The sequence below is a fragment of the Drosophila nasuta genome, chromosome 3, assembly GCF_023558535.2.
Source record: "Drosophila nasuta strain 15112-1781.00 chromosome 3, ASM2355853v1, whole genome shotgun sequence".
NCBI lineage: Eukaryota > Metazoa > Arthropoda > Insecta > Diptera > Drosophilidae > Drosophila > Drosophila nasuta.
In genome coordinates this window covers 41,282,049-41,307,025 of record NC_083457.1, presented here as the reverse complement: position 1 = coordinate 41,307,025, position 24,977 = coordinate 41,282,049, and the positions used below count along the sequence as shown (strand labels likewise).

Genomic DNA, 24,977 nt, shown 5'->3' with positions numbered 1-24,977 from the left:
GAAAATATACATATTTTTTAAAATAAGTTTAAAATTATTTCTGTTTTTTTTTTTTAAGTCAAAGAAAACTTTCATTTTTGAAATATATGTATATATGTATTTTTTAGTAGTCTCTAGTAAATGAAATTTTCAGTAATAAACTTTATATTATTATTATACTTGTTCTTCGAAATTATATTCTTTGTTATTTCTTTAACTACTCAACATTTATTTATGAATATTCTCTTTTATTCTTAGCATTATTATTGGAAAGCTTTTTTCAATGAAACGAATCTTCTTCATTATACCAAACCAATAAAGTTTATTGTCCTTTAGAGCAAGAAACCAATTTCTTTGAAGTCGCATCTCCACTTGCAAAAGTTGCAAACAAATGAAGAATCATCTATTGTACAATTGAAGCTGGGCAATTTGCAGTCCGTTGTTGGCCTAATCACCGTCATTATACAATTTTAATTTGCTCAACTTTTAATCGAAAAGCAGAAGCAAGAGTAGCAAAAAGAAGCAACAGTCTTGGCCAAATCAAAGTCTGACCAGCCACGTAATCCCTTTTTTAATTGCAGCTTCGACCGAAACACTTTTTCTTGCACAGTCGTCGCAAAAGTTGTGGCAAATCTTTTCGATGGCAACATGGAACAAGTTTTTAGCCGGCGGCGACTCTTTCTCTTTCTTTTTTTTTTATTTTCCAATTCCTTTGTTCCTGTGAATCTCTCGTTCTTTTTCTCTCGTTCCCTGGAGTTCGACTACTTGTTGGTGTCAAAGTGTTGTCTACTTTTCTGCTTTTTGGTTTTGCTTTCATGTTCTGTGAAAAGTTTTTGCTTTGTTGCAATTATCGGGCTCGCTACACACGAATGCGTGCGTAAATAAAATGAAAAGAAAAAGAAGCACAGAAAAAAAGCAGAAACAGAAAACAGAAGAGAACAGCAAAAAAAAACATTTAAATAATTGGAGAATTGGCAGTTGGACAGCTCGAATCGCGCCGCTAAGCAGCCTAAAGTATTCATAAGAGAGACAGAAAACTCGTCGAGACTTTTACAAAACTTTTTGCTGTCAATTCACTTTATTTGTCAATTATTGCCACAAGCAAAACCCAAGAGGGAAAGAGAGGGAGACAGAGAGAGTGAGAGCCTGTCATTCACTTTGGCTGTTTCTGACAATTTGCCATTAAATATTTAATAAGCCAAAGTGGCCAAAGAAATAACAACAACGCAAACAAAAACAACATCCACACACAAATGTTGAAAATCAATTATGAGCCATTGCCTACTTCCTCGAAAGGAAATGAAACCAAGCCGCGCCTTATAATTCTTAAGTGGTTTATGTACGTGAGTCTGTATATACGGATGTGTGTGTGTATGTGTGTACTTATGTATGTCGTAAGTATGCGTCACTCTCTGCGTCGCCCATTCGACAAAATGAAAAGTTTTTTAATTGAACATTCTGCATTCTGGCTCCCCACTCGCCTCGCCAAATGTCATTTGCTTAATGAGCGCTATTTGCTTTCATGGCCGATCGGCCGCAGGACCAAGAACCAAGGACTAAGGACAAAGGACAATGGCAAATAAAGTAGTCGGCAGAAACCAAAAGCCATTGAGCCGCGCGAAGAGAGAAGAGAACAGACTCCATCCAGTTGCAACGTCTTTCATATTTTTGTATTATTTACCAACATCATCGCGTTGCCTTTTACTCATTTTCATTCCTCGCGATTCGCGTTGTCGCATTTCTTTGTTTGTGACATCGCGACTCTCATTTCTCAACTCGCTTAGCGCGCTGCAGCTGCGAGCGAACAATGGCAAAAATTATTGCTCGCTTATTTGGCGCTGCTTTCTCCTCATTTGTCAGTCGTCTTTTGTCTTTTTGTTGTCCCCTCCGCAGCAGAAGCTCGGAATATTGCGAAATTTTTTCAACATTTGAACTTTTTCATTAGGCTAATTAAAAATGTTTGGCTGCGCATTGGTTTTTGTTGGGGTTTGGGTTTCCCAGCTGTCTGTCACTGTCTTGAAAGTTTTCTCCGTTTTACTGCGTAACACATGGCGTATGAGTGCTGAGTGTTTTATGACTGCGAGGTAAACGAGACGCAACAACTTTGGTAACTTTTATTTAAATGGATCTAAACGCCCCAAGCTCAATGGAAAAAAAGCAAACCCAAAGCATATCTATTTTAATGTAATCTTTTCCCTTACCAAATCACACACCCAAAAATAAGTGTCACAACATTTTTGCTATAATTCTGTTAAATCCAACATTAGCTGCTAGCCACAGACCTGTGCTGACATTAAGCATTTCAACATTGTCGCTTAACTTGCTTGGGCATAAAAATTAAAACTTTTCACTGGCTCAACCCAAAAAAAAAAGAAACGAAACGAAAAAAGTTGCATACTTTGAGGCGTCGCGACGCTTTCGTTGACATTAAGGCGACAATTTTGAGTGCTGCTCGTTGTTCGGTGGCTGTCATTAAAACTACAACAATGCCAAGTAAAAAAAAAACTGAAAAGGAGAAAACGCAAAAGGAAAAGGAAAAAACAATAAAAACCAACAACCAGCCAAGTTTTTTTCTGTTTTTTCTGTTATGTTGTGTCGCGCGCATGTAAAGGAAGTTTTTTGGCAAGGATATGCTTAAGTGGCAGTAACAGTTTTCATGCAAATATTGTCTGGGGAAATGTTGGACTGTCACAAGAATAAAAGCAAAGAAAATAAACGCCAAATGCTAATCTTGGCTGGCATTCGCTCAGCTCCGTCTGCTTAAAGAGCTGCTTAAAGCCAGTTGCCAAATCTGAACAAAATTACAGTGCTGTCGACTGCTGACATGGTCAATTACAAAACTGCAACTGCAGTGGGCGCCGTTTGGTGGGTGCGATGATTATGCATGGCTGGCCAACAGGACACCTCATTAATTTGCCAGGCTGCGGCAATAACAATAACAGCTATTTGGCCATTTGGCTCATTGACTGTCTGATTTTATGGCCCTGACTTGCACAGCTCCGACATCGCCTCATGTCCAAAATCAACATTGACCCAGGAGCCGTTTGTGGTATATTGGTAGCTTCAACTCGTACTCGATGCCATACCAAACCCCCACTCAACTGGAACGGCAACTGCAGCTGCGATTCTGGCGTTGCCAAATATGTTTTTGTGGCATTTTTGGCCAATTGACAGAGTTTTGGCAACGTCCTCCCCGCGGGTCAATCGCATGCTGCAGACAAAGATGTGCACAATGTGTCTACCTCGTCCCTCTCACTCTCTCTCTTCGCTCCCTTCTTCCCACCCTATCTCCATTCATGCTGATTATGCCGCAATGTTTGCCAAGCCGGGGGGCAAGGCACGAACCGGGCCACGTTGCTGTTGACTTGTTTGCCTAACCCAAATTGCATGCTATTGACCAAAATTCAACATTTTTCAAGTGATATGCCAGCCGCCTGGCAAAAGCATGACGCCAATTGCCGCCGTACTCGCATTCGCATTCGTATTCGCATTTTCCATTAACTTTTCCCAGCAATTGCACTTGAAAGTTTCGCAAACACTTTTGCAAACACGCGCCAGTTCGATCAACTATGAGTGCCAAACAAAAGTCAGAGAGAGCGAGTTCTGAAAGCAAAGCAAAACAATGCAAATGCAAATGCAACAACACATTTGTGCAGTCTGTGACACAGAGTGAAAACACTTGAAGAGAGAGAGCAAAGTGCTTTATATAAGGCTGCTCCGCTCTTTTAAGGTATTCAGAAAGAGAACTCCATCAACCCAATTCTTTATGAGTGTACCCAGATAATACCTAATTAGCATTCTACATTTTATTGTAACTCCTAAACTGTGATGCGACGCAATTGAAAACATCTATATATAGGGCAAGAGTTCTTCAGCTCAAAGTCAGACAATTCTCTAACCATGCAAGTTCTGTTCATCCTTCTATCAGTGACAATTTCTTTATCACTTGGTGGTAAACTTCCGTTCGGTGGAACCAAAAATTTCAATATACAGCAACGCATTTATAACGGAGAAGATGCCCAAAAAGGACAATTTCCATACATTGTGTCGTTGAGCATCAGTCTGAGCGATGATAATGGTGCCTTGTGTGGTGGCTCCATTATTGATCACACCTGGATTTTGACTGCCGCTCATTGCACACACAAGGCCAAATCGATTAAAATCTTCTATGGTTCCACGAAAGTTGCTCAGGGTGAATTTAGCCATGAAGTCAATACCGATAACATTATTGAGCATGAGCACTACGATGATGACACGCTCGAGAATGATTTGGCCCTCATTCGTACACCGCATGTGGATTACTCCGAGCTGGTTAATAAAGTGTCGCTTGCCGATCGCGATAATGACTACGAAGGAGCGTGGGCCGTAGCCAGTGGCTGGGGAGAAACCTATGACAATAGTGCAACACCAGAGAATCTGCAGTTTGCCGACTTACAGATAAAGAGCAAAAAGGATTGCTGGGATGCAATTGGCCGTGAATCGGATAACATTCTCTGTGTCAGTACATCGGAAGGCAAAACCATTGGCAGCGGCGACTCTGGCGGCCCATTGGTCACCCATGATGATCCCAAACTCGTTGGTGTCAGTTCTTTTTCACTCGAAGCTGACGAAATTCTTCCAGCTGGATTCAGTCGAGTTAGCGCTAATCTGGATTGGATTCGTGAGCACACTGGCCTAGAATAGATGTACGCAATGCTCTCATACAGTGCACCAAACCTAGCACTAAAGCGATATATTATTAATTGGATGTACAAAATTTGTAATAAAATGATATCGCAAAATATGTTGATGAAGAGCAAAAGTATCTGGTCATTATTTCTTTGAAAATACCCAGGTGAGTTAATTTATAATTAATTATTCAATGCCAGATATAAGTATATGTAATATATAATTATAAATATATTAGTAAGAATCTGAATATTTTGATGAATTTTGAGCTTATACTGAAATTAACATTCCTGCACTGCCTTTAGCGTAGACTCGCGCCAAACAAGCAGTGTCACAGCAGTGCACTGCTTTGTCAGAGCGCCTATCATGATAATACTTTATTATTGTAGAGCTTTGACCTTGACTTCGGTGAAATCAGTGAGCGGCCACGAGCACAATACTCACTCACTCATTATCGAACGCGTCAAACTAGTTCGAAAGCGCACTCATTTGCTTTTGCAGAATCGTTCGATCGCAAGTTTGACGCAACATGTTCGAAAGTGATAAAGCTATGTTCTTTAAAGGTATTTACAAAGATAACTTTGCCAGCCTTCATTAAGTCCATCAATTCAATTCTTTATGAGGATACCTAGATAATACTTAATTAGCATTTTGACTCCTCAACTGTGACGTAACCTAATTGAAAATCATTGAATATATAAGGGAAGTGTTCTTTAGCCAAAGACATACAATTCGCTAACTATGCAAGTTCTACTCGTCTTTCTATCTGTGACATTTGCCCTGTCACATGGGGTTAAGCTTCCGCTCGGTGGATCCCAAAATCTTAATATCCAGCAACGCATCTACGGGGGAGATGTTGCCCATAAAGGACAATTCCCATACATTGTTTCGTTGGCCATCAGTAAGCTGCATGGAATGTTTGGATGTGGAGGCTCCATCATTGATAACAACTGGATTTTGACTGCCGCTCATTGCACACACAACGCCGTTTCGGTTCAAATCTTCTATGGTACAACGGAAAAATGGAAGAGTCAAATTAGTCATAATGTCAGTTCCGATAACATTATTGAGCACGAACTTTACAATGATTTCACGCTCTTGAATGATATTGCCCTCATTCGCACACCTCGTGTGGAGTACTCGGAGTTGATTAATAAAGTGTCACTTGCCGATCGTGATAATGACTACGAAGGAGCGTGGGCTGTAGCCAGTGGATGGGGTGAAATTGAGAATAATTCAAAGCTACAGTTTGTCGGCTTGCAGATTGACCGAAAGAGTTCGAACACCATTATCAGAAGCACAATTTCGGATGGCAAATCCTGCGGCAGTGGTGACTCTGGCGGCCCATTGGTCACTCATGATGATCCCAAACTTATTGGTGTTACCTCAAAAGGACAACCAGGTGTTTCCACTTACTTTACTCGAGTTAGCGCTTATCTGGACTGGATTCGTAGTCACACTGGCCTAGAATAGATCCATATACCCTTATACAACACACTAAACCCAGTATATAGTGATGTCTAATTAATTGCATGTGAATAATTTGTAATAAAATGAAATCGCAAAGTATGTTGATGAAGAGAAAAAGTAACTGGTCATTATTTGTTTCAAAATTCCAAGCTGATTAAATATTGCTTTGATTATTCAGTGCAAGATATAAATAAATACACAGAATATGGTATATGTAAAATACACAGTAAAATAATATTTAAAAAATATATTGGTGTTTGAATTTATTGGTGAAATGCAAGGCAGCGTTTTGAGTTAGATTTGACCTTCCTTCGGTTAATTTTGTTTAGATTTAGGGACTTTAGATTTATCAGATCTTATTTGTATTATAATTTATTTGTTATGGGATATCTTACTCTTTTATAATCCTTTAGACAAAAGGTGTGAAAAATGAGATTAAATTGTAATTAAACATCAACAACGCAATATTCATTAATCAAATAAAAAGCATTTTAAAGTTGTATCTATGCATAAAATTTTACAATTTCGCGAAATAATATATTCCCAAAGGTTTTGATAAGATCAGTGTTTAAACACTTTTCCCCGAAAGCGAATTCGATTTACGTAGCATTCAAAGGTGCTAATATATCTTGCAATCTAACACTTACCCATAATAAATCAAATCAAAAATTTATGTTTACTTTGAGTGAAAATTTATTTTTGTTTATTTCAATTTCACATAATGAAGTAAAACTTTCTTTTAATCTAACATTTGTGAGTGCACAACTCTCACTGCTTCCCTTGCCTTAGCCTTGCGGAAAAGAAGCAGTGTACTAGCACTGCTTTGCCCGAGCGACGCTACTGAAAATACTTTATTATTGCATAGCTTTGACTTCGGTGAAATGAGAGAACGGTCGCGAGCACAATAATTTCAATCAAACTCGTTGTCTGCTCGTGCTCGTTGTGATGAAACTCGTTCCAAACATGTATAACGCCTGCTCGATATTATTTCAAACAAATTATTTGCTCACTACTGATCACATCAAACTTGTTCGACTGCAAATTTGAATAAACATGTTCGAAAGTGATTTAACTCCGTTATTTTAGGGTATTTACAAAGATAACTTCGCCAGCCATCATTAAGTCCATCAACTCAATTCTTTATGAGGATACCTAGATAATACTTAATTAGCATTTTGACTCCTCAACTGTGACGTAACTTAATTGAAAATCATTGAATATATAAGGGAAGTGTTCTTTAGCCAAAGACATACAATTCGCTAACCATGCAAGTTCTACTCGTCTTTCTATCTGTGACATTTTCCCTGTCACATGGGGCTAAGCTTCCACTCGGTGGAACCCGAAATTTCGATATTCAGCAACGCATCTTCGGAGGAGAAATTGCCGATAAAGGACAATTCCCATACATTGTTTCGTTACTCATACGTAAGGGCAATCATAGTGGTGTATGTGGTGGCTCCATCATTGATCACAACTGGATTTTGACTGCCGCTCATTGCACGCACAACGCCGATGGGGTTCAAATCTTCTATGGTTCAACGGAAAAATGGAAGAGTGAAATTAGTCATAATGTCAGTCCCGATAACATTATTGAGCACGAAGACTATAATAATTTAACGGCGGTGAATGATATTGCCCTCATTCGCACACCTTATGTGGAGTACTCGGAGTTGATTAATAAAGTGTCGCTTGCCGATCGTAGTAATGACTATGAAGGAGCGTGGGCCGTAGCCAGTGGTTGGGGCCTAATTACGCATAATTCAATTTCAAAGAGTCTACATTTTGTCGGCTTGCAGATTAACGGAAAAAGTTCGAACACCATTATCAATAGCATAACTTCGGATGGGAAATCCTGTGGTATTGGTGACTCTGGCGGTCCATTGGTCACTCGTGATGATCCCAAACTTATTGGTGTTACCTCTTTAGGAAAGATGGGTGTTTCCACATACTTTACTCGAGTTAGTGCTTATCTGGACTGGATTCGTAGTCACACTGGCCTAGAATAGATCCATATACCCTTATACAATACACTGAACCCAGTGAATTAATTAATCTAATTAATTCCATGTGAATAATTTGTAATAAAATGAAATCGCAAAGTACGTTGATGAAGAGCAAGAGTACCTGGTCATTATTTGTTTCAAAATTCCAAGCTGAATAAATCTTGTTTTGATTATTAAGTACAAGATATAAATACATATAAAATGGTATATATGTATTATATATATATAAGTATGTCAAATACACAGTAAAATAATATTTAAAAAATTATTGGTGTTTGAATTTATTGGTGAAATGGAAGGCAGCGTTTTGAGTTAGATTTGGCCTGTCTCTGGTTTTTTTGGTTAGATTTAGAGACTTTAGATTTATCAGATCTAAATTGAGTTATAATTTATTTGTTATGGAATATCTTACTCTATATGCTCTTTTATAAACCTTTAGACAAAAGGTGTGCAAAAAATATTTTAATTGTAATTAAAAATCAACAACGCAATATTCATTAATCAAATAAAAAGCATTTTAAAGTTGTATCTATGCATAAAATTTTACAATTTCGCGAAATAATATATTCCCAAAGGTTTTGATTAGATCAGTTTTTAACACTTTTCCCCGAAAGCGAATTCGATTTATGTAGCATTCAAAGACCCTAATATTTTGTGATTGTCTTGGAATCTAATACTCGCCCAGAATAAACTTTTATTTATTTATTTTCACTTTAAATGCTTTCGAATGTCATAATGTTTTTTTTTTAATTGTTGTTGAATACTAAAGTAAATCTTTCTTTTAATCGAACATATGTGAGTGCACAACTTGCACTGCTTGCCGAATAGCCTTGAGTAAAAGAAGCAGGGCATCAGCAGTTCACTAGTGAACAAAAATAACAAAAACAAAAGCGATGCTTGCCGTTATTCTGTACTTATGCTTTAATACGCATACATTTATTAATTAGGTGGTTCGACGTTCGTTTACTATAGGGTCACTTTAGTAAGTACCCATGTAGTGATCGGCGAGGTAAGCACTTAGCCATGGCCAATCGACACCTTCAGTTCTGCAGGACTGCTTTGCTCGAGTGACGCTACTGTTAATACTGTATTATTGCATAGCTTTCGGTAAAATCAGAGCGCGGTCACCAGCACAATATATTTTTAATCAAACTCGTTGCTTGGTCGTGTTCGCTGCGATCAAACTTGTTTCAAACATGTCTCAAACAAATAATTTTCCCACTACTAATCGCATCAAACTCGTTCGAAAGCAGATTCGTTCGACTGCAAGTTTGAATAAACATGTTTGAAAGTGATTCAGCTCCGTTATTTTAGGGTATTTACAAAGATAACTCTGCGAGATATCAATAAGTCCATCAACTCAATTCTTTATGAGGATACCTTGATAATACTTAATTAGAATTCTGAACTTTCCCTAAATTGACGTAACTTAATTGAAAATCTTTGAATATATAAGGCAAGAGTTCGTGAGCCAAAGACATACAATTCGCTAACCATGCAAGTTCTACTCGTCTTTCTATCTGTGACATTTGTCCTGTCACTTGGGGCTAAGCTTCCGCTCGGTGGAACCCGAAATTTCGATATTCAGCAACGCATCCAAAAGGGAAAAGATGCCCATAAAGGACAATTCCCATACATTGTTTCGTTGGTCATCAAAAGGGTGGATGGAAATTATGGATGTGGGGGCTCCATCATTGATCACAACTGGATTTTGACTGCCGCTCACTGCACACACAACGCCGAGTGGGTTCAAATCTTCTATGGTTCAACGAAAAATAAGCAGGGTGAAATTAGTCATGTTATCGGATCCGATAACATTATTGAGCACGAAAACTATGATATGACTACGACTCACGTAAATGATATTGCCCTTATTCGCACACCTCGTGTGGAGTACTCGGAGTTGGTTAATAAAGTGTCGCTTGCCGATCGCGATAATGACTACGAAGGAGCGTGGGGTGTAGCCAGTGGATGGGGCAAAAATGAAAATGGTAGACCACAGGAAAATCTACAGTTCATCGACTTACAGATTAACAGCAAAAGGAACTGCTGGAATTTCGTTTATGAACCATCGGACACCATGATCTGCGTTGGTCCATTTGTCGGTGATGGCGACTCTGGAGGTCCATTGGTCACACGTGATGATCCCAAACTCGTTGGTGTAGCTTCTTTTCTAGACCCAGGTCGACTAGGTGGCTTTAGTCGAGTTAGCAGTTATCTGGACTGGATTCGTAACCACACTGGCCTACAATAGATCCAGATGAATCCCAAGCCCAGCATAAAGTGATGTCTAATTAATTGCATGTAAAAAATTATTAATAAAATGAAATCGTAAAGCATGTTAAAAAGACCATTGTCATTATTTCTTTTAAAATGTTCACATTTCAATTATTTCACGCAAGATTTAAATACATTGAATATACCCGCTACCCATAGGGTAGAAGGGTATTATAGCTTTGTGCAGACAGGAAATGTATATAACAGGTAGAGGAGTAACAGGTAGAGAAGGCATTTCCGACCCTATAAAGTATATATATTCTTGATCAGAGACAACAGCCGAGACGATCTACCCATGTCCATCTATCTGTCTGTCCGTCTGTCCGTATGAACACCTAGATCGCCAGACTAGACTATAAGAGGTAGAGCTATATTTTTTTCGACAGCATTTGTTATGCTTGCACGCAGATCCGCCCCCACAAATCAACAAAAACCGAGTAACAAGCGTAACTTTATTGGTGAAATGCAAGGCAGAGTTTTGAGTTAGATTTGGCCTGTCTCTGATTTATTTTGGTTAGATTTAGAGACTTTAGATTTATGAGATTTAAATTGAATTATAATTTATTTGATATGGGATATCTTACTCTATATGCTCTTTTATAGTCTTTTAGACCAAAGGTGTGAAAAAAGATGAAATTGTAATTCAAAATCAACAACGTAATATTCATGAATCAAATAAAACGCATTATGAAGTTATATTCATAATATTTTAAAATTTTTCGAAATCTTTTGATTAGATCAGTGTCTAAGCTCTTTGCCCCGAAAGCGAATTCGATTCAAAGGCCCTAATTTATTGTGATTATCTTAGAATCTAAAATTTTCCCATAATAAACTTTTATCAAGACAACAATTTATTTTCACTTTGCGTACATACGAATGTTTATTTTTGTAATTTTTGATATATTATATAATGAAGAAAAACTTTCTTTTAAAAGAACACACACGTACATATATGTAAGTGCACACAGTGCACTGCTTGCCGAATAGCCTCGCGCAAATGAAGCAGTGTAATAGCAACGCATTGCTTTGCCAGAGAGACGCTACTTTATTATTGCATAGTTTTCGGTGAAATCAGAGAACTGTCAGGAGCATAATATTTTCAAGCAAACTCGTTGCTTGCTCGTGCTCGTTGTGATCAAACTCATTTCAAACATGTCTAATGGCAGTTCGTCATTACTTTAAGCAAATAATTTACTCACTACTGATCGCATCAAACTCGTTCGTAAATGCTCGTTTGCTTTTGCAGAATCGTTCGACTGCAATTTTGACTCAACATGTTTGAAAGTGATTCATCTCCGTTATTTTAGGGTATTTACAAAGATAACTCAGCGAGATATCAATAAGTCCATCAACTCAATTCATTATGAGGACACCTTGATAATACTTAATTAGAATTCTGAACTTTCCCTAAATTGACGTAACTTAATTGAAAATCTTTGAATATATAAGGCAAGAGCTCGTGAGCCAAAGACAGACAATTCGCTAACCATGCAAGTTCTACTCGTCTTTCTATCTGTGGCATTTGCCCTTTCACTTGGAGCTAAGCTTCCGCTTGATGGAACTCAAAATTTTAATATCCACCAACGCATCTTCGGAGGAAAAGATGCCCATAAAGGACAATTCCCATACATTGTTTCGATGCACATACGTAGAGCTAATGAAAGTTATATATGTGGTGGATCCATCATTGATCATACCTGGATTTTGACTGCCGCTCATTGCATTCACAACGCCGATTGGGTTAAAATCTTCTATGGTTCAACGACACTTTGGAATAGTGAATTAAGCCATGTGGTCTATTCGGATAACATTATTGAGCACGAGAATTATGATAATGGAACTCACGTAAATGATATTGCCCTCATTCGCACACCTCGTGTGGAGTACTCGGAGCTGATTAATAAAGTATCGCTTGCCGATCGTGGTAATGACTACGAAGGAGCGTGGGCCGTAGCCAGTGGATGGGGCGAAATTGCACATAATTCAATTTCAAAGAGTCTACAGTTTGTCGGCTTGCAGATTGACCGAAAGAGTTCGAACACCATTATACGTAGCACAACCTGGGATGGCACATCCTGTGGCCGTGGTGACTCTGGTGGTCCCTTGGTCACTCAAGATGATCCTAAACTTATTGGTATTACCTCAACTGGCATAGGAGGTTATTTAACTAACTTTTGTCGAGTAAGCGCTTATCTGGACTGGATTCGTAGTCACACTGGCCTAGAATAGATCCAGATGTAGCCCTCATACAATGCACTAAACCCTGTATAAAACGATGAGAAAATGTTGTAATAAAATGAAATCGCAAAGTATGTTAATAAAGAGCAAAGTATCTTGTCATTGTTTCTTTCAAAAACTGAGTTCAGCTCTCTTTTTAAGAGAAAAAATATAATATATTTTAAAAATGAGTGGTGTTACAAACAACGCAAGGTTTTGGCTTGATTTGGTTAGATTTAGGTAATTAGGATCTATATTGATCTATATTGTATTACAATATATTTGTTATGGAATATATAACGGTATATTCATTCTCTTAATCCTATGCCCGCAATGTAGGAAAAAAATATAAATTCAAATAAATATGTATGTTGATGGTAAGAATTTCACGTTCGACGATGTCACATAACAAATATTTATAAAATTTGTAAAATAAATTAATCTATAATAATACTTTATTATAATGTTTCTAAAGGAAATTATACCACTTATAATTTTCTAGCCACATGTATGTAACAAAGTAGTTTATTGATATGAAATATGTAATGAAGTAATGATGATATAAACAGAATAATGATGAAATAAACACAATAATGATCTACACGATTAGAGGACAACTGTTCCTGTCAACGCCGACACATCAACTGACTTCTCGTCGATCTTGCTTTCGTGATCAGTGCTGCCATATCCTTTCACTAAGCTCGCGTTGCCACTCGTTGCCAGCAACCAGTAGTGCCATACTTCACATGTATATTATTGACAAAATCGTGTACTTTTCCGTCAAATGAAACACAGATGATGTGCGCACTGCTTACCACATAGCCTTGCGCAAAAGAGGCAGTGCTTCAGCAATGCACTGCTTTGTATTAATACTTTGTATTGCACAATTTTTTACGTCAGTTCATATCAAGAGAGCGAAAACGAGCACAATATTTTCAATAAAACTTGTTGTTTTCTCGTATTCGTTATACTTACTTCAAACATGTATAATTCCTACTAGTTCTAACACAATATTATTTCGGACAAGCAATTCACTCGCATTAAACTCGTGTTAATCTCTTGTTTGCTTTTGCATAATCGTTCGATCGCATAGATTGTGGAATATATAAAATGCACAGTAAAAAATGTTTAAAGAAATACTGGTGTTAGACGATTAATTATTTAAAAACCAGCTAAAAAGCTTTATAGAGTATTTCACTGCATAATATTTTACAATTTCAAAAATTTTTTTTATTGCTAAATGTTTTGATTAAATTCCCCGAAAGCGAATTCGATTTACATAGCATTCAAAGGCGTTAATTTATTGTGATTATCTTGCAATCTAACACTTGCCCATAATAAATCAAATCAAAAATTTATGTTTACTTTGAGTGAAAATTTATTTTTGTTTATTTAAATTTTACATAATGAAGTAAAACTTTCTTTTAATCGAACATATTTGAGTGCGCAACTCTCACTGTTTCCCTTGCCATAGCCTTGCAAAAAAGAAGCAGTGTAATACTTTATTATTTTGACTTCGGTGAAATGAGAGAGCGGTCGCGAGCACAATATTTTCAAGCTCACTCGTTGCCTGCTCGTGGTCGTTGTGATTAAACTCGTATAATGCCAAACATGTATAATGCCTGCTCGATATTATTTCAAACAAATTATTTTCTCACTACTAATCGCATCAAACTCGTTCGATTGCAGATTCGTTCGACTGCAAGTTTGAATAAACATGTTTGAAAGTTATTCAGCTCCGTTATTTTAGGGTATTTACAAAGATAACTCTGCGAGATATCAATAAGTCCATCAACTCAATTCTTTATGAGGATACCATGATAATACTTAATTAGCATTTTGACTCGTCAACTGTGACGTAACTTAATTGAAAATCATTGAATATATAAGGCAAGAGTTCGTGAGCCAAAGACATACAATTCGCTAACCATGCAAGTTCTACTCGTCGTTCTATCTGTGACATGTGCCCTGTCACATGGAGCTAAGCTTCCGCTCGGTGGAACCCAAAATTTCGATATCCAGCAACGCATCCAAAAGGGAAAAGATGCCCATAAAGGACAATTCCCATACATTGTTTCGTTGGCCATCAGTAAGAAGAATAGAATAACTGAATGTGGTGGCTCCATCATTGATAACAACTGGATTTTGACTGCCGCTCATTGCACACACAACGCCGATTGGGTTGAAATCTTCTATGGTTCAACAAAATATGAGCAGGGTGAATTTAGCCATGTAGTTGGTTCCGATAACATTATTGAACACGAAAACTATGATATGGCTACGACTCACGTAAATGATATTGCCCTCATTCGCACACCTCGTGTGGAGTACTCGGAGTTGGTTAATAAAGTGTCGCTTGCCGATCGCGATAATGACTACGTAGGAGCGTGGGCCATAGCCAGTGGCTGGGGCAAAAATGAATATGGTAGAAAACAGGAAAATCTACAGTTTATCGACTTGCAGATTCACAGCAAAATGAACTGCTGGAATTACATTTATAAACCATCGGACACAATCATCTGCGTCGGTCCATTTGTCGGTGAAGGCGACTCTGGGGGTCCATTGGTCACACGCGATGATCCCAAACTCGTTGGTGTAACCTCTTTTCTAGATCCAGGTCGACTAAGTGGCTTTAGTCGAGTTAGCAGTTATCTGGACTGGATTCGTAAACACACTGGCCTACAATAAATCAAGATGTACAATGCACTAAATCCTGTATAAAACGATGAATAAATGTTGTAATAAAATTAAATCGCAATGTATGTTGATAAAGAGCAAAAGTATGTGGTCATTATTTCATTCAAAACACTGAGCTCAATAAAACTTTTTTTAAGATAGAAATACAGAGTAAAAATATATTTAAAAAATGAATGGTGTTAGAAACAAAGCAAGACTTTGGCTTGATTAGGTTGGATTTAAGTAAATTTTGTCAGATCTATATTTTATAATAATCTCTTTGTTATGGAATATATAACTCTATATCCATTCTCTTGATCCTTTGCCCGCAATATGGGGAATAAAAAAACAAATTCACATATTATTCGCAATAAATATGTTGATGGTTAAAATTTCACGTTTGGCGATGTCACTTAACAAAAATTTATAAAAATAGTAATAATACTTCATAATAGGGTTTACTGAAAGGAAACTTAGCATGTAATATCTACATGTATATTATTGACAAAATTGTGTTCTTCTAAAGACGTACTAATGTTATGTTTGTGATCCGTGAAATGAAATAGAGTTCTAACACAATATTATTTCGAGCAAGCAATTCGCCGCATTAAACTCGTTCTAATCTCTCGTTTGCTATTGCATAATCGTTCGATCACAAGTTTGACTCAACATGCTTAAAAGTTATGCAGCTTTTTTTAAGTATTTACAAATATAATAGATGGAACACAAAATTTCGAAATCCAGCAACGCACCCAAAAGGGAAAAGATGCCCATCAGGGACAATTCCCATACATTGTTTCGATAGCCATCAGTAGGGAGCATAAAATTTATGGATGTTGTGGCTCCATTATTGATCACAATTGGATTTTGACTGCCGCTCCTTGCACAACGCAGAGTATGTTAAAATATACTATAGTTCAATGAAACTGTGGAATAGTGACATTAGGCATGTAGTCTATGAGAAGCACCAGTATCTGCGTCGGTGCAGCTAACAAGAGTGGCGACTCTGGGGGTGATGATTCCAAACTCGTTGATGTAGCCTCTTTTATAGACTCGGGTCTACTCGAGTTAGCGCTTATCTGGACTGGAGAATAGATCTGGACTGGACAATAGATCCAGATATCATTTTACAATACACTAAGCCCATCTTAAACTGATGTCTAATTAATTGTTTGAGAAAAATTATTAATAAAATGATATCGCAAGGCATGTTGATAAAGAGTAAAAGTTTTTTTTTTGATTATTTCTTTCAAAATATTGTGCTGAAAGTAGCTTTTTATAATTATTCAATGCAAAATATAAATACATTGAATATAAAAATTAAAGTTGTTTAATTATTGGTGCTAGAACCGAATCCGAGCTTTGTTTCTACTTAGGTTTGGCGCTTTATTGCTCGTTGAGTATTACATTTACGCAATTTAGTATTGTCAGATCTATATTGTATTATAATCTAATTATTAAGGAATATATCGTTCTATATCTTCTTCTCCTAATCCTTTGCTTTCAAAGTGTGAAAAACTACACATTCACAATGTGATGAATATTTTAACGTTCGGGACGTCACGTAAAAAATATTTATAAAATTTGTAAAATAAATAAATCATTAACAATACTTTATAATAGTGTCTATTAATAAAAAAAAAGCCTACATTATTATGATTTAAAAGTATTGTCCTAGAATTTACTAGCCACATTTGCTGTCTTACACAAGTGTTGATGATGAAGTCAAATGTAATTTCCGTTTTTCGTCACGTTCTTGATGCACTGTTTTTCATTAATTTTCTGTAAATAGACAATTTTCAAAACTAGTCTCTTAAAAAATGCTCTCTTTAATGAGTTAAACAATTAATAAGAGTTTTGAGAATGTATATTTTTGACGAAATTTTGTACGTTTAAAGACTGTAAGAATGTCGCGTCCGCGATCCTGGAAATGTCCGTATGCAGATGTTACCTTATCTTAGGTTGCACTGCTTACCGCATAGCCTCACGAAAAAGAAGCAGTGCCCAGAAATGCACTGCATTGCACCAGCCGATGCAGCGACGCAACTGAAAATACTTTGCTATTGCTCAATTTTTACGTCAGTGCATATCAAGAGAGCGACAACGAGCACAAAATTTTCAATAAAGCTCGTTGCTTTCTCGTACTCTTCGTAATAAAACTCTCTTCTAACATATATAATTCCTGTTAGTTTTGACTCAATATTATTTCCAACAATCAATTCACATCATTACTGCTTGCATCCAACTTGTTCGTAAACGCTCGGTTAGTTTTGCGTTTCCAAGTTCGACTCAACATGCTCGAAAGCGATACAGCTCCATTCATTTACAAAGATAAATCCGCCAGCTATCAATAAGTCCATGAATCAAATTCTTTATGAGGCTAGATAATAATTATTAATATTTATTGTACTTCCTAAATTGTGACGCGTTCTAATTGAAAACAACTGAATATATAAGGCAAGAGTTCGTAAGCCAAAGACAGACAATTCGCTAACCATGCAAGTTCTACTAGTCTTTCTATCTGTAACATTTGTCCTGTCACTTGGGGCTAAGCTTCCGCTTAGTGGAACCCAACATCTTAATATCCACCAACGCATCCACAAGGGAAAATATGCCCATACAGGACAATTCCCATATATTGTTTCGTTGGTCATAGGTGAGGGCAATAAACGTTTTAGATGTGGTGGCTCCATCATTGATCACACCTGGATTTTGACTGCCGCTCATTGCACGCACAACTCCGATTGGGTTAAAATCTTCTATGGTTCAACAAAATATGAGCAGGGTGAATTTAGCCATGAAGTTGGTTCCGATAACATTATTGAGCACGAGCACTTCGATCATGACACAGGCGTGAATGATATTGCCCTCATTCGCACACCTCGTGTGGAGTACTCGGAGTTGGTTAATAAAGTGTCGCTTGCCGATCGCGATAATGACTACGTAGGAGCGTGGGCCATAGCCAGTGGCTGGGGCAAAAATGAATATGGTAGAAAACAGGAAAATCTACAGTTTATCGACTTGCAGATTCACAGCAAAATGAACTGCTGGAATTACATTTATAAACCATCGGACACAATCATCTGCGTCGGTCCATTTGTCGGTGAAGGCGACTCTGGGGGTCCATTGGTCACACGCAATGATCCCAAACTGGTTGGTGTCAGCTCTTTTGTAGGTGAACTAAGTGGCTTCACTCGGGTTAGCGCTTACCTGGACTGGATTCGTAGTCGCACTGGCCTACAATAGATGAAGTTTTCATACAGTTCACCAAACCCAGCATAAAGTGATGTCTAATTAATTGAATGTGAAAAATTATTAATAAAATGGAATCGTAAAGCATGTTGATAAACAGCTAAAGTATCTTGTTGTTATTTCATTCAACATAATGAATTGAAAGAAGCTTTTTATAACTATTCAATGCAAAATATAAATACATTGAATATAAAAAATATAAAAAATACAGTTTTTTTAATAATTGGTGATAGAACCGAATGCGAGCTTTGTTTCTACTTAGGTTTGGCGCTTTATTGCTTGTTGAGTATTACATTTACGCAATTTAGTATTGCCAGATCTATATTGTATTATAATATACTTATAGAGGCATATATCGTTCTATATCTTATTCTCCTAATCCTTTTGCTTACAAAGTATGTAAAATTACAAATTCACAATAACTATGTTGATGATGAAAATTTCACGTTCGGGAACAACAAATATTTATAAAATTTGTAAAACAAATAAATCAATAACAATACTTCATAATAGTGCCTACTAATAAAAAATGACACAACTTTATTATGATTTAAAAGTATTATCATATAATGTACTAGCCACATTTGCTGACTTATACAATTTTTGAAGATGAAGTTACATGTAATTTCTGTTTTTCGTCACGTTCCCAGTGCAGTGTTTTTCAATAATTTTCTCTAAATAGACAATTTTCAAAACTAGTCTCCTATAAAAAATGCTCTCTTTAATGAGTTAAACAATTAAAAAGAGTTTTGAGAATGTATATTTTTGACGAAATAAATACGTTTAGAGATTGTAGAAATGTCACGTCTGCGATCCTGGAAATGTCCATATACAGATGTTAACATATATTTTACTCGCACTGCTTATCGTATAGCCTCACGCAAAAGAAGCAGTTCCCAGAAATGCACTGCTTTGCACCAGCGACGTAATTGATAATACTTTGTTATTATACAATTTTTTTTTTAAACGCTCGAATATTTTTGTGTTTGCAAGTTCGAATCAACATGCTCGAAAGTGATATAGCTACGTGCATTTCGGATATTTACAAAGATAACTCCGCCAGCTATCAATGAGTCCATAAACCATATTCTTTATGAGAATACCTAGAGCATTCTGAACTTTTAATACCTAAACTGTGACGTAACCTGATTGAAAATTATTGAATATATAAGGCAAGAGTTCGTAAGCCAAATACAAATAATTCTATAACCATGCAACCATGTTTTTTAATATTTTAATATCCACCAACGCATCGTCGGAGGAAAAGATGCCCATAAAGGACAATTCCCATACATTGTTTCGTTGCTCACACGTAGGGGCACTAAAAGTTATGTATGTGGTGGCTCCATCATTGATTTTGACTGCCGCTCATTGCACACACAACGCCGATTGGGTTCAAATCTTCTATGGTACAACGAAACAAGTAAGAAAGCTACAGTCGAATGTACTCGACTGTGAGATACCCGCTACCCATTTTGAATAAAAGCTATATATTTTGCATTATATTTCTCTCAAAATATACCAAATATACTGCAAAAAATTAAAATAATATACCAAATGGTATATGTGGTATATCGATATAGTACCGCATTCTAAATATACCATAGACGGCACAATATACCAGATTGTCAGCCAAAGTAACTAAGACCCCTAGTAAGTAGGCGTTTTTGCCCATACAAAAGTATTTCTTTAATAACTTCGACAATTTTTGTCTGATCGTAACCAAATTATGTCTGATCGTAAATCATAATTACTATAGTTGTTATTGTATAAACCAAAATTCGTAACTCTAGCTTTAAAATTACGCTTGTTATTCGATTTTTTTGATTTGCGGGGGCGGAAGTGGGCGTGGCAAAAATTTGAAACAAACTTGATCTGCGTGCAAACATAACAAATGCTGTCGAACAAAAAAATTATAGCTCTATCTCTTATAGTATCTGAGATCTAGATGTTCATACGGACGGACGGACAGACACACAGACGGACAGACACACAGACGGACAGACGGACAGACGGACATGGCTAGATCGTCTCGGCTGTTGACGCTGATCAAGAATATATATACTTTATAGGGTCGGAGATGCCTCCTTCTACCTGTTACATACATTTCCTGCCGGCACAAAGTTATAATACCCTTCTACCCTATGGGTACCGGGTATAAAAATGGAAGGGTGAAATTATTCATGTTGTCAATTTCGATAACATTATTGAGCACGAAAACTTTAATAATACAAATCTCATATATGATATTGCCCTCATTCGCACACCTCGTGTGGAGTACTCGGAGTTGGTTAATAAAGTGTCGCTTGCCGATCGCGATAATGATTACGAAGGAGCCTGGGCTGTAGCCAGTGGATGGGGCGCAAGTGAGAGTAATGAGAGACTACAGGAAAATCTACAGTTTATCGACTTGCAGATTCACAGCAAAACGAACTGCTGGAACTTCGTTAGGGAACTATCGGACACAAATATCTGCGTCGGTCCAAATGTCCGCCCTGGCGACTCTGGGGGTCCATTGGTCACACGTGATGATTCCAAACTCGTTGGTGTAGCTTCTTTTATAGACTCGAACTTAAGTGGCTTCACTCGGGTTAGCGCTTACCTGGACTGGATTCGTAGTCACACTCGCCTAGAATAGCTACAGAGGTTGCCCTCAACCTTATGCACCAAGTGCATAAAATGATGTGAAAAATTTGTAATAAAATGAAATCGCAAAGTTTGTTGATTAAGAGTAATCTGGTCATTATTTGTTTCAAAATTTCGAGCTGAATAAACGCATTTTATATTATTTAATGCAAGATATAAATACATTGAATATGGATCATGTAAAATACACGGTAAAAAATGTTTAAAAATAATTATTGGTCTTAGGAAGAACGATTCCATTGCTTCTAGTTAAATTTGTTCTTTGGCTTTTTTGGTTAGATTTATACAGGTTATTTTTCTCAGATCTCTATAGAGGGACACACAGCCATACGGACATGGCTATATTGTCTCGCTTTTGAAGCTAATCAAGAAGATGACTCCTTCTACCAGTTACATACATTTGCTGGAGGCACAAAGTTATAAAGCCATTTGTCCCCCACGGTCAACGTGCTATTATCAAGAGCAATAAGTTTTGCATTTTTTTTAAAGCAAACAATTATTATCATTTACCATCCCCACTGCTTTCTGCACAGGCAGTGTCTTCGATACTTGCTCGTTCTACTTGTGAGCAAACTTTTTTCAAACATGTAGAATCGCTGCTCGGATTAACACGATTTGATGGCGAACAAATATTTCAACCAATTCAACGCGTTTCAAGTTCATTCGTAAATGCTAGTTTTTTTGGCAGATTGGTTCGATTGTCGGCGCTAAGCGAACAGGTTTAACTGAAAGTGGTTGGATTGTTCGATGATGTTCGATCACCCGGGTCAGATGACTTCTTCGGCCTGTTAATTATATTTTCTATTCGCAAAACAAAATAATGCCAATCCAACAAAGTATACACCTTCTGCTTGTTACAATTTTATAAAATCGAGTATTAGATCATTGTCAATATGACGTACACATCATCTATCCACCGTAAAGTTTGAAGCTTCGTCAGGAATAGAATAGAAAAGAGAGGAAAACACATTAAGAGCGCAAAGAGCTTTATAAGACTGCGTCCTTTTTTTTTTTTAGGGATTTACACAGATAACTCAACAAGTCCATCAACCCAATTATTTATGAGAATACCAAGATATCATTAAATTTGCATTCTGAATTTTATTGCAACACATAGATCTCAAAGACTGTAAGAGACTATATTCGTCCCGATAAATAAGAACAAAATGAATATAAAGAGTAATTTTAAAGCTACAGTCATGACTCATACATTAATATCTACAGTACATATAGTATACAACGAGACAAAAATTATAATTATATATTGCAAAAACGACAGTTTATGTTGGGTCTTAGTTGCTTTGGCTGACTATTTGGTATATTATGTATATATGGCTTATTTTATGTTAAATATTATAAATATACAAAATAAAGCTTTTGATATATTTCAGAATTTTTGATATATTAGTTTGTATTTTAAGAAAATTGCCGCCATGTTTTGGATATATTAGAAATGTGTAGCCTTAAGGATCGGAGATGCGTACTTTTGCCTGTTATATACATTTAGTGTTCGTACAATTTTGTAAAACTCTTCTATTATTGGGAAACGAGTACAAGAACATTGTATGTGGCTACTTCGTAACTAATACAATAGAAAAGAGAGGAAAACGATTTAAGAGAGCGAAGAGTTTTGTAAGGCAGCTTGATTTTTTAGGGTATTTACAAAGATAACTCCGGCAGCCATCAATACGTCTATCAACAACTATTTATGGGTTTACCTAGATAATACTTAATTAGTGTTCGTATCTTTATTTAAATTTTTAAACTGTGATGTAACCTAATTGAAAATCTTTGAATATATAAGGCAAGAGTTCGTGAGCCAAAGACATACAACTCGCTAACCATGCAAGTTCTGATCGTCTTTCTATCTGTGACATTTGCCCTATCACTTGGGACTAAGCTTCCGCTTGGTGGAACTCAAAATATCGATATCCAGCAACGCATCCAATACGGAAATGATGCCCATAAAGGACAATTCCCATACATTGTTTCGTTGCACACAAGTATTGGCAATGTTAGTTATATATGTGGTGGATCCATCATTGATCATACCTGGATTTTGACTGCCGCTCATTGTACACACAACGCCGATTGGGTTCAAATATTCTATGGTACAACGAAACGTTGGAATAGTGAATTAAGCCATGTGGTCTATTCGGATAACATTATTGAGCACGAAAACTATAATAATAGAAATCTCGCAAATGATATTGCCCTCATTCGCACACCTCGTGTGGAGTACTCGGAGTTGATTAATAAAGTGTCGCTTGCCGATAGCGATAATGACTACGAAGGAGCGGTGGCCGTAGCCAGTGGATGGGGCCAAAATGAGCATGGTAGAGTTCAGGATAATCTACAGTTTGTCGGAGTGCAGATTCACAGCAAAATGAATTGCTGGAATATCGTTTATGAACCATCGGACACCATAATCTGCTTCGGTCCATTTGTCGGTGGTGGCGACTCTGGGGGTCCATTGGTCACACGTGATGATTCCAAACTCGTTGGTGTAGCTTCTTTTCTACAACCACGTGTACTAAGTGGCTTTAGTCGAGTTAGCAGTTATCTGGACTGGATTCGTAGTCACACTGGCCTGGAATAGATCCAGCTGTAGCCCTCATACAATGCACCTATCCCAGCATAAACCGATGTCTAATTAACGGAAATTGAAAAAAATTTTAATAAAATGAAATCGCTTAATATGTTGATGAAGAACAGAAATATTTGGTCATTATTTCTTTCAAAGTGCAAAGATAAATGCTTAAAATTTAACGTAATTTGAAACAACATGTAATTATAAATATGTTAATAAGAAGCTTAATGCTACAACGGATTTTAAGTTGATACGGAAGTTAGATTTTTTTTTAAAGAAATGCTAAAAATAATATTGTTATACCTCAGCAAAAGTGAACAACTCGCCCTGCTTACCGCAAAGACACGCGTGAATCAAGCAGTTTACAAGCAGTGTACTGCTGTATCGATGGATTCTAGCCACTTTGAAATGTGTTTGCAGTTATCATATAAAAAACCATTCAAGTCACGATTCACTTATAGCATCATAATTGCATAGATAAAAAAAAAATTATTCGATAAAGATTGGTATATAAGCAGGATAGCGATTATCCAAATATTCTTCAACGGCTGGTTAAAAATCTTTGTTAATTTGTTTACACCAATATTTCCCAAGATTTTTGGTATTGCCAAAATAGTGGGCTCTTCATTGTGTTGCTCATTGAGGGCGCTGATCGACGCTTAAAGGATCTCTCACACCAGAACGAATAAATGGCAGCGGCAGCGGCGCAAATATATAATTACATTGCGTCTTATGAACGTATGCACCGTTTTTTTCCACAACCGCGCATGCAGCGCTTTTTTCGCATGCCGCCAAGAACGATAAAAATTAAAATTGCAGAAATTTGCTCATGTTCTGCGATGATGACGTCACATGTGATGCATGTGTTCAATTTTTGCCTTATTTACATGTTAAATTAATATATTTTGGTATTTGATACAATATGATTATAATAATATAATACGAGAAGCAGTTTTTAACTTATAATCATTCACTTTTATTGAAAAAATATTAATTTAAAATCATCACATGTGACGTTAATGCGTTTAATTGTTTATGCGCAATGTCTTTTTTCATGGCTGTCATTTGTTGTCATTCACAAGTGCACTAATGTAAACCTCGAATAAATTCGCCGAGGTGTGAACACACTTGCGATTTTGGCGCGGAGAACATCACGCGGTTTATTCGCGCCGCTGCCGCTGCAGTTTATTCGCTCTAGT

General features: G+C 36.9%; 8 protein-coding genes across 9 annotated transcripts; all 8 read left to right on the top strand.

Moving 5' to 3' along the window:
- Positions 1-3,862: 3,862 nt before the first annotated feature.
- On the top strand, positions 3,863-4,780 carry LOC132791303 (serine protease 1-like). The gene has a single exon (XM_060800175.1). The coding sequence runs from the start codon at positions 3,880-3,882 to the stop codon at positions 4,660-4,662; it is 783 nt and encodes a 260-aa protein (XP_060656158.1). The 5' UTR covers positions 3,863-3,879; the 3' UTR covers positions 4,663-4,780.
- A 608-nt stretch (positions 4,781-5,388) lies between these two features.
- LOC132788238 (serine protease 1-like) lies at positions 5,389-6,120 on the top strand. The gene has a single exon (XM_060795569.1). It carries the CDS (start codon positions 5,389-5,391, stop codon positions 6,118-6,120), a length of 732 nt encoding a protein of 243 aa, XP_060651552.1.
- A 1,233-nt stretch (positions 6,121-7,353) lies between these two features.
- Positions 7,354-8,237, top strand: LOC132791934 (serine protease 1-like). The gene has a single exon (XM_060801067.1). It carries the CDS (start codon positions 7,383-7,385, stop codon positions 8,121-8,123), a length of 741 nt encoding a protein of 246 aa, XP_060657050.1. The 5' UTR covers positions 7,354-7,382; the 3' UTR covers positions 8,124-8,237.
- Positions 8,238-9,595: 1,358 nt separating this feature from the next.
- Positions 9,596-10,468, top strand: LOC132791304 (serine protease 1-like). The gene has a single exon (XM_060800176.1). It carries the CDS (start codon positions 9,616-9,618, stop codon positions 10,372-10,374), a length of 759 nt encoding a protein of 252 aa, XP_060656159.1. The 5' UTR covers positions 9,596-9,615; the 3' UTR covers positions 10,375-10,468.
- Positions 10,469-11,870: 1,402 nt separating this feature from the next.
- LOC132788237 (uncharacterized) lies at positions 11,871-15,420 on the top strand. Its single transcript, XM_060795568.1, has 2 exons — positions 11,871-12,624; positions 14,500-15,420. Exons 1-2 carry the CDS (start codon positions 11,886-11,888, stop codon positions 15,300-15,302), a joined length of 1,542 nt encoding a protein of 513 aa, XP_060651551.1. The 5' UTR covers positions 11,871-11,885; the 3' UTR covers positions 15,303-15,420.
- Positions 15,421-17,764: 2,344 nt separating this feature from the next.
- On the top strand, positions 17,765-18,647 carry LOC132791613 (serine protease 1-like). The gene has a single exon (XM_060800615.1). It carries the CDS (start codon positions 17,787-17,789, stop codon positions 18,534-18,536), a length of 750 nt encoding a protein of 249 aa, XP_060656598.1. The 5' UTR covers positions 17,765-17,786; the 3' UTR covers positions 18,537-18,647.
- A 1,133-nt stretch (positions 18,648-19,780) lies between these two features.
- LOC132792467 (serine protease 1-like) lies at positions 19,781-21,299 on the top strand. Of its 2 annotated transcripts, none has more exons than XM_060801866.1 (2): positions 19,781-19,965; positions 20,959-21,299. In XM_060801866.1, exons 1-2 carry the CDS (start codon positions 19,810-19,812, stop codon positions 21,178-21,180), a joined length of 378 nt encoding a protein of 125 aa, XP_060657849.1. In that variant the 5' UTR covers positions 19,781-19,809; the 3' UTR covers positions 21,181-21,299. The 2 variants fall into 2 exon arrangements, with proteins under 2 accessions (XP_060657849.1, XP_060657848.1); XM_060801865.1 differs by having other exon boundaries at positions 20,944-21,299.
- Positions 21,300-23,004: 1,705 nt separating this feature from the next.
- LOC132791394 (serine protease 1-like) lies at positions 23,005-23,906 on the top strand. The gene has a single exon (XM_060800288.1). The coding sequence runs from the start codon at positions 23,032-23,034 to the stop codon at positions 23,785-23,787; it is 756 nt and encodes a 251-aa protein (XP_060656271.1). The 5' UTR covers positions 23,005-23,031; the 3' UTR covers positions 23,788-23,906.
- The last annotated feature ends 1,071 nt before the right edge of the window (positions 23,907-24,977 follow it).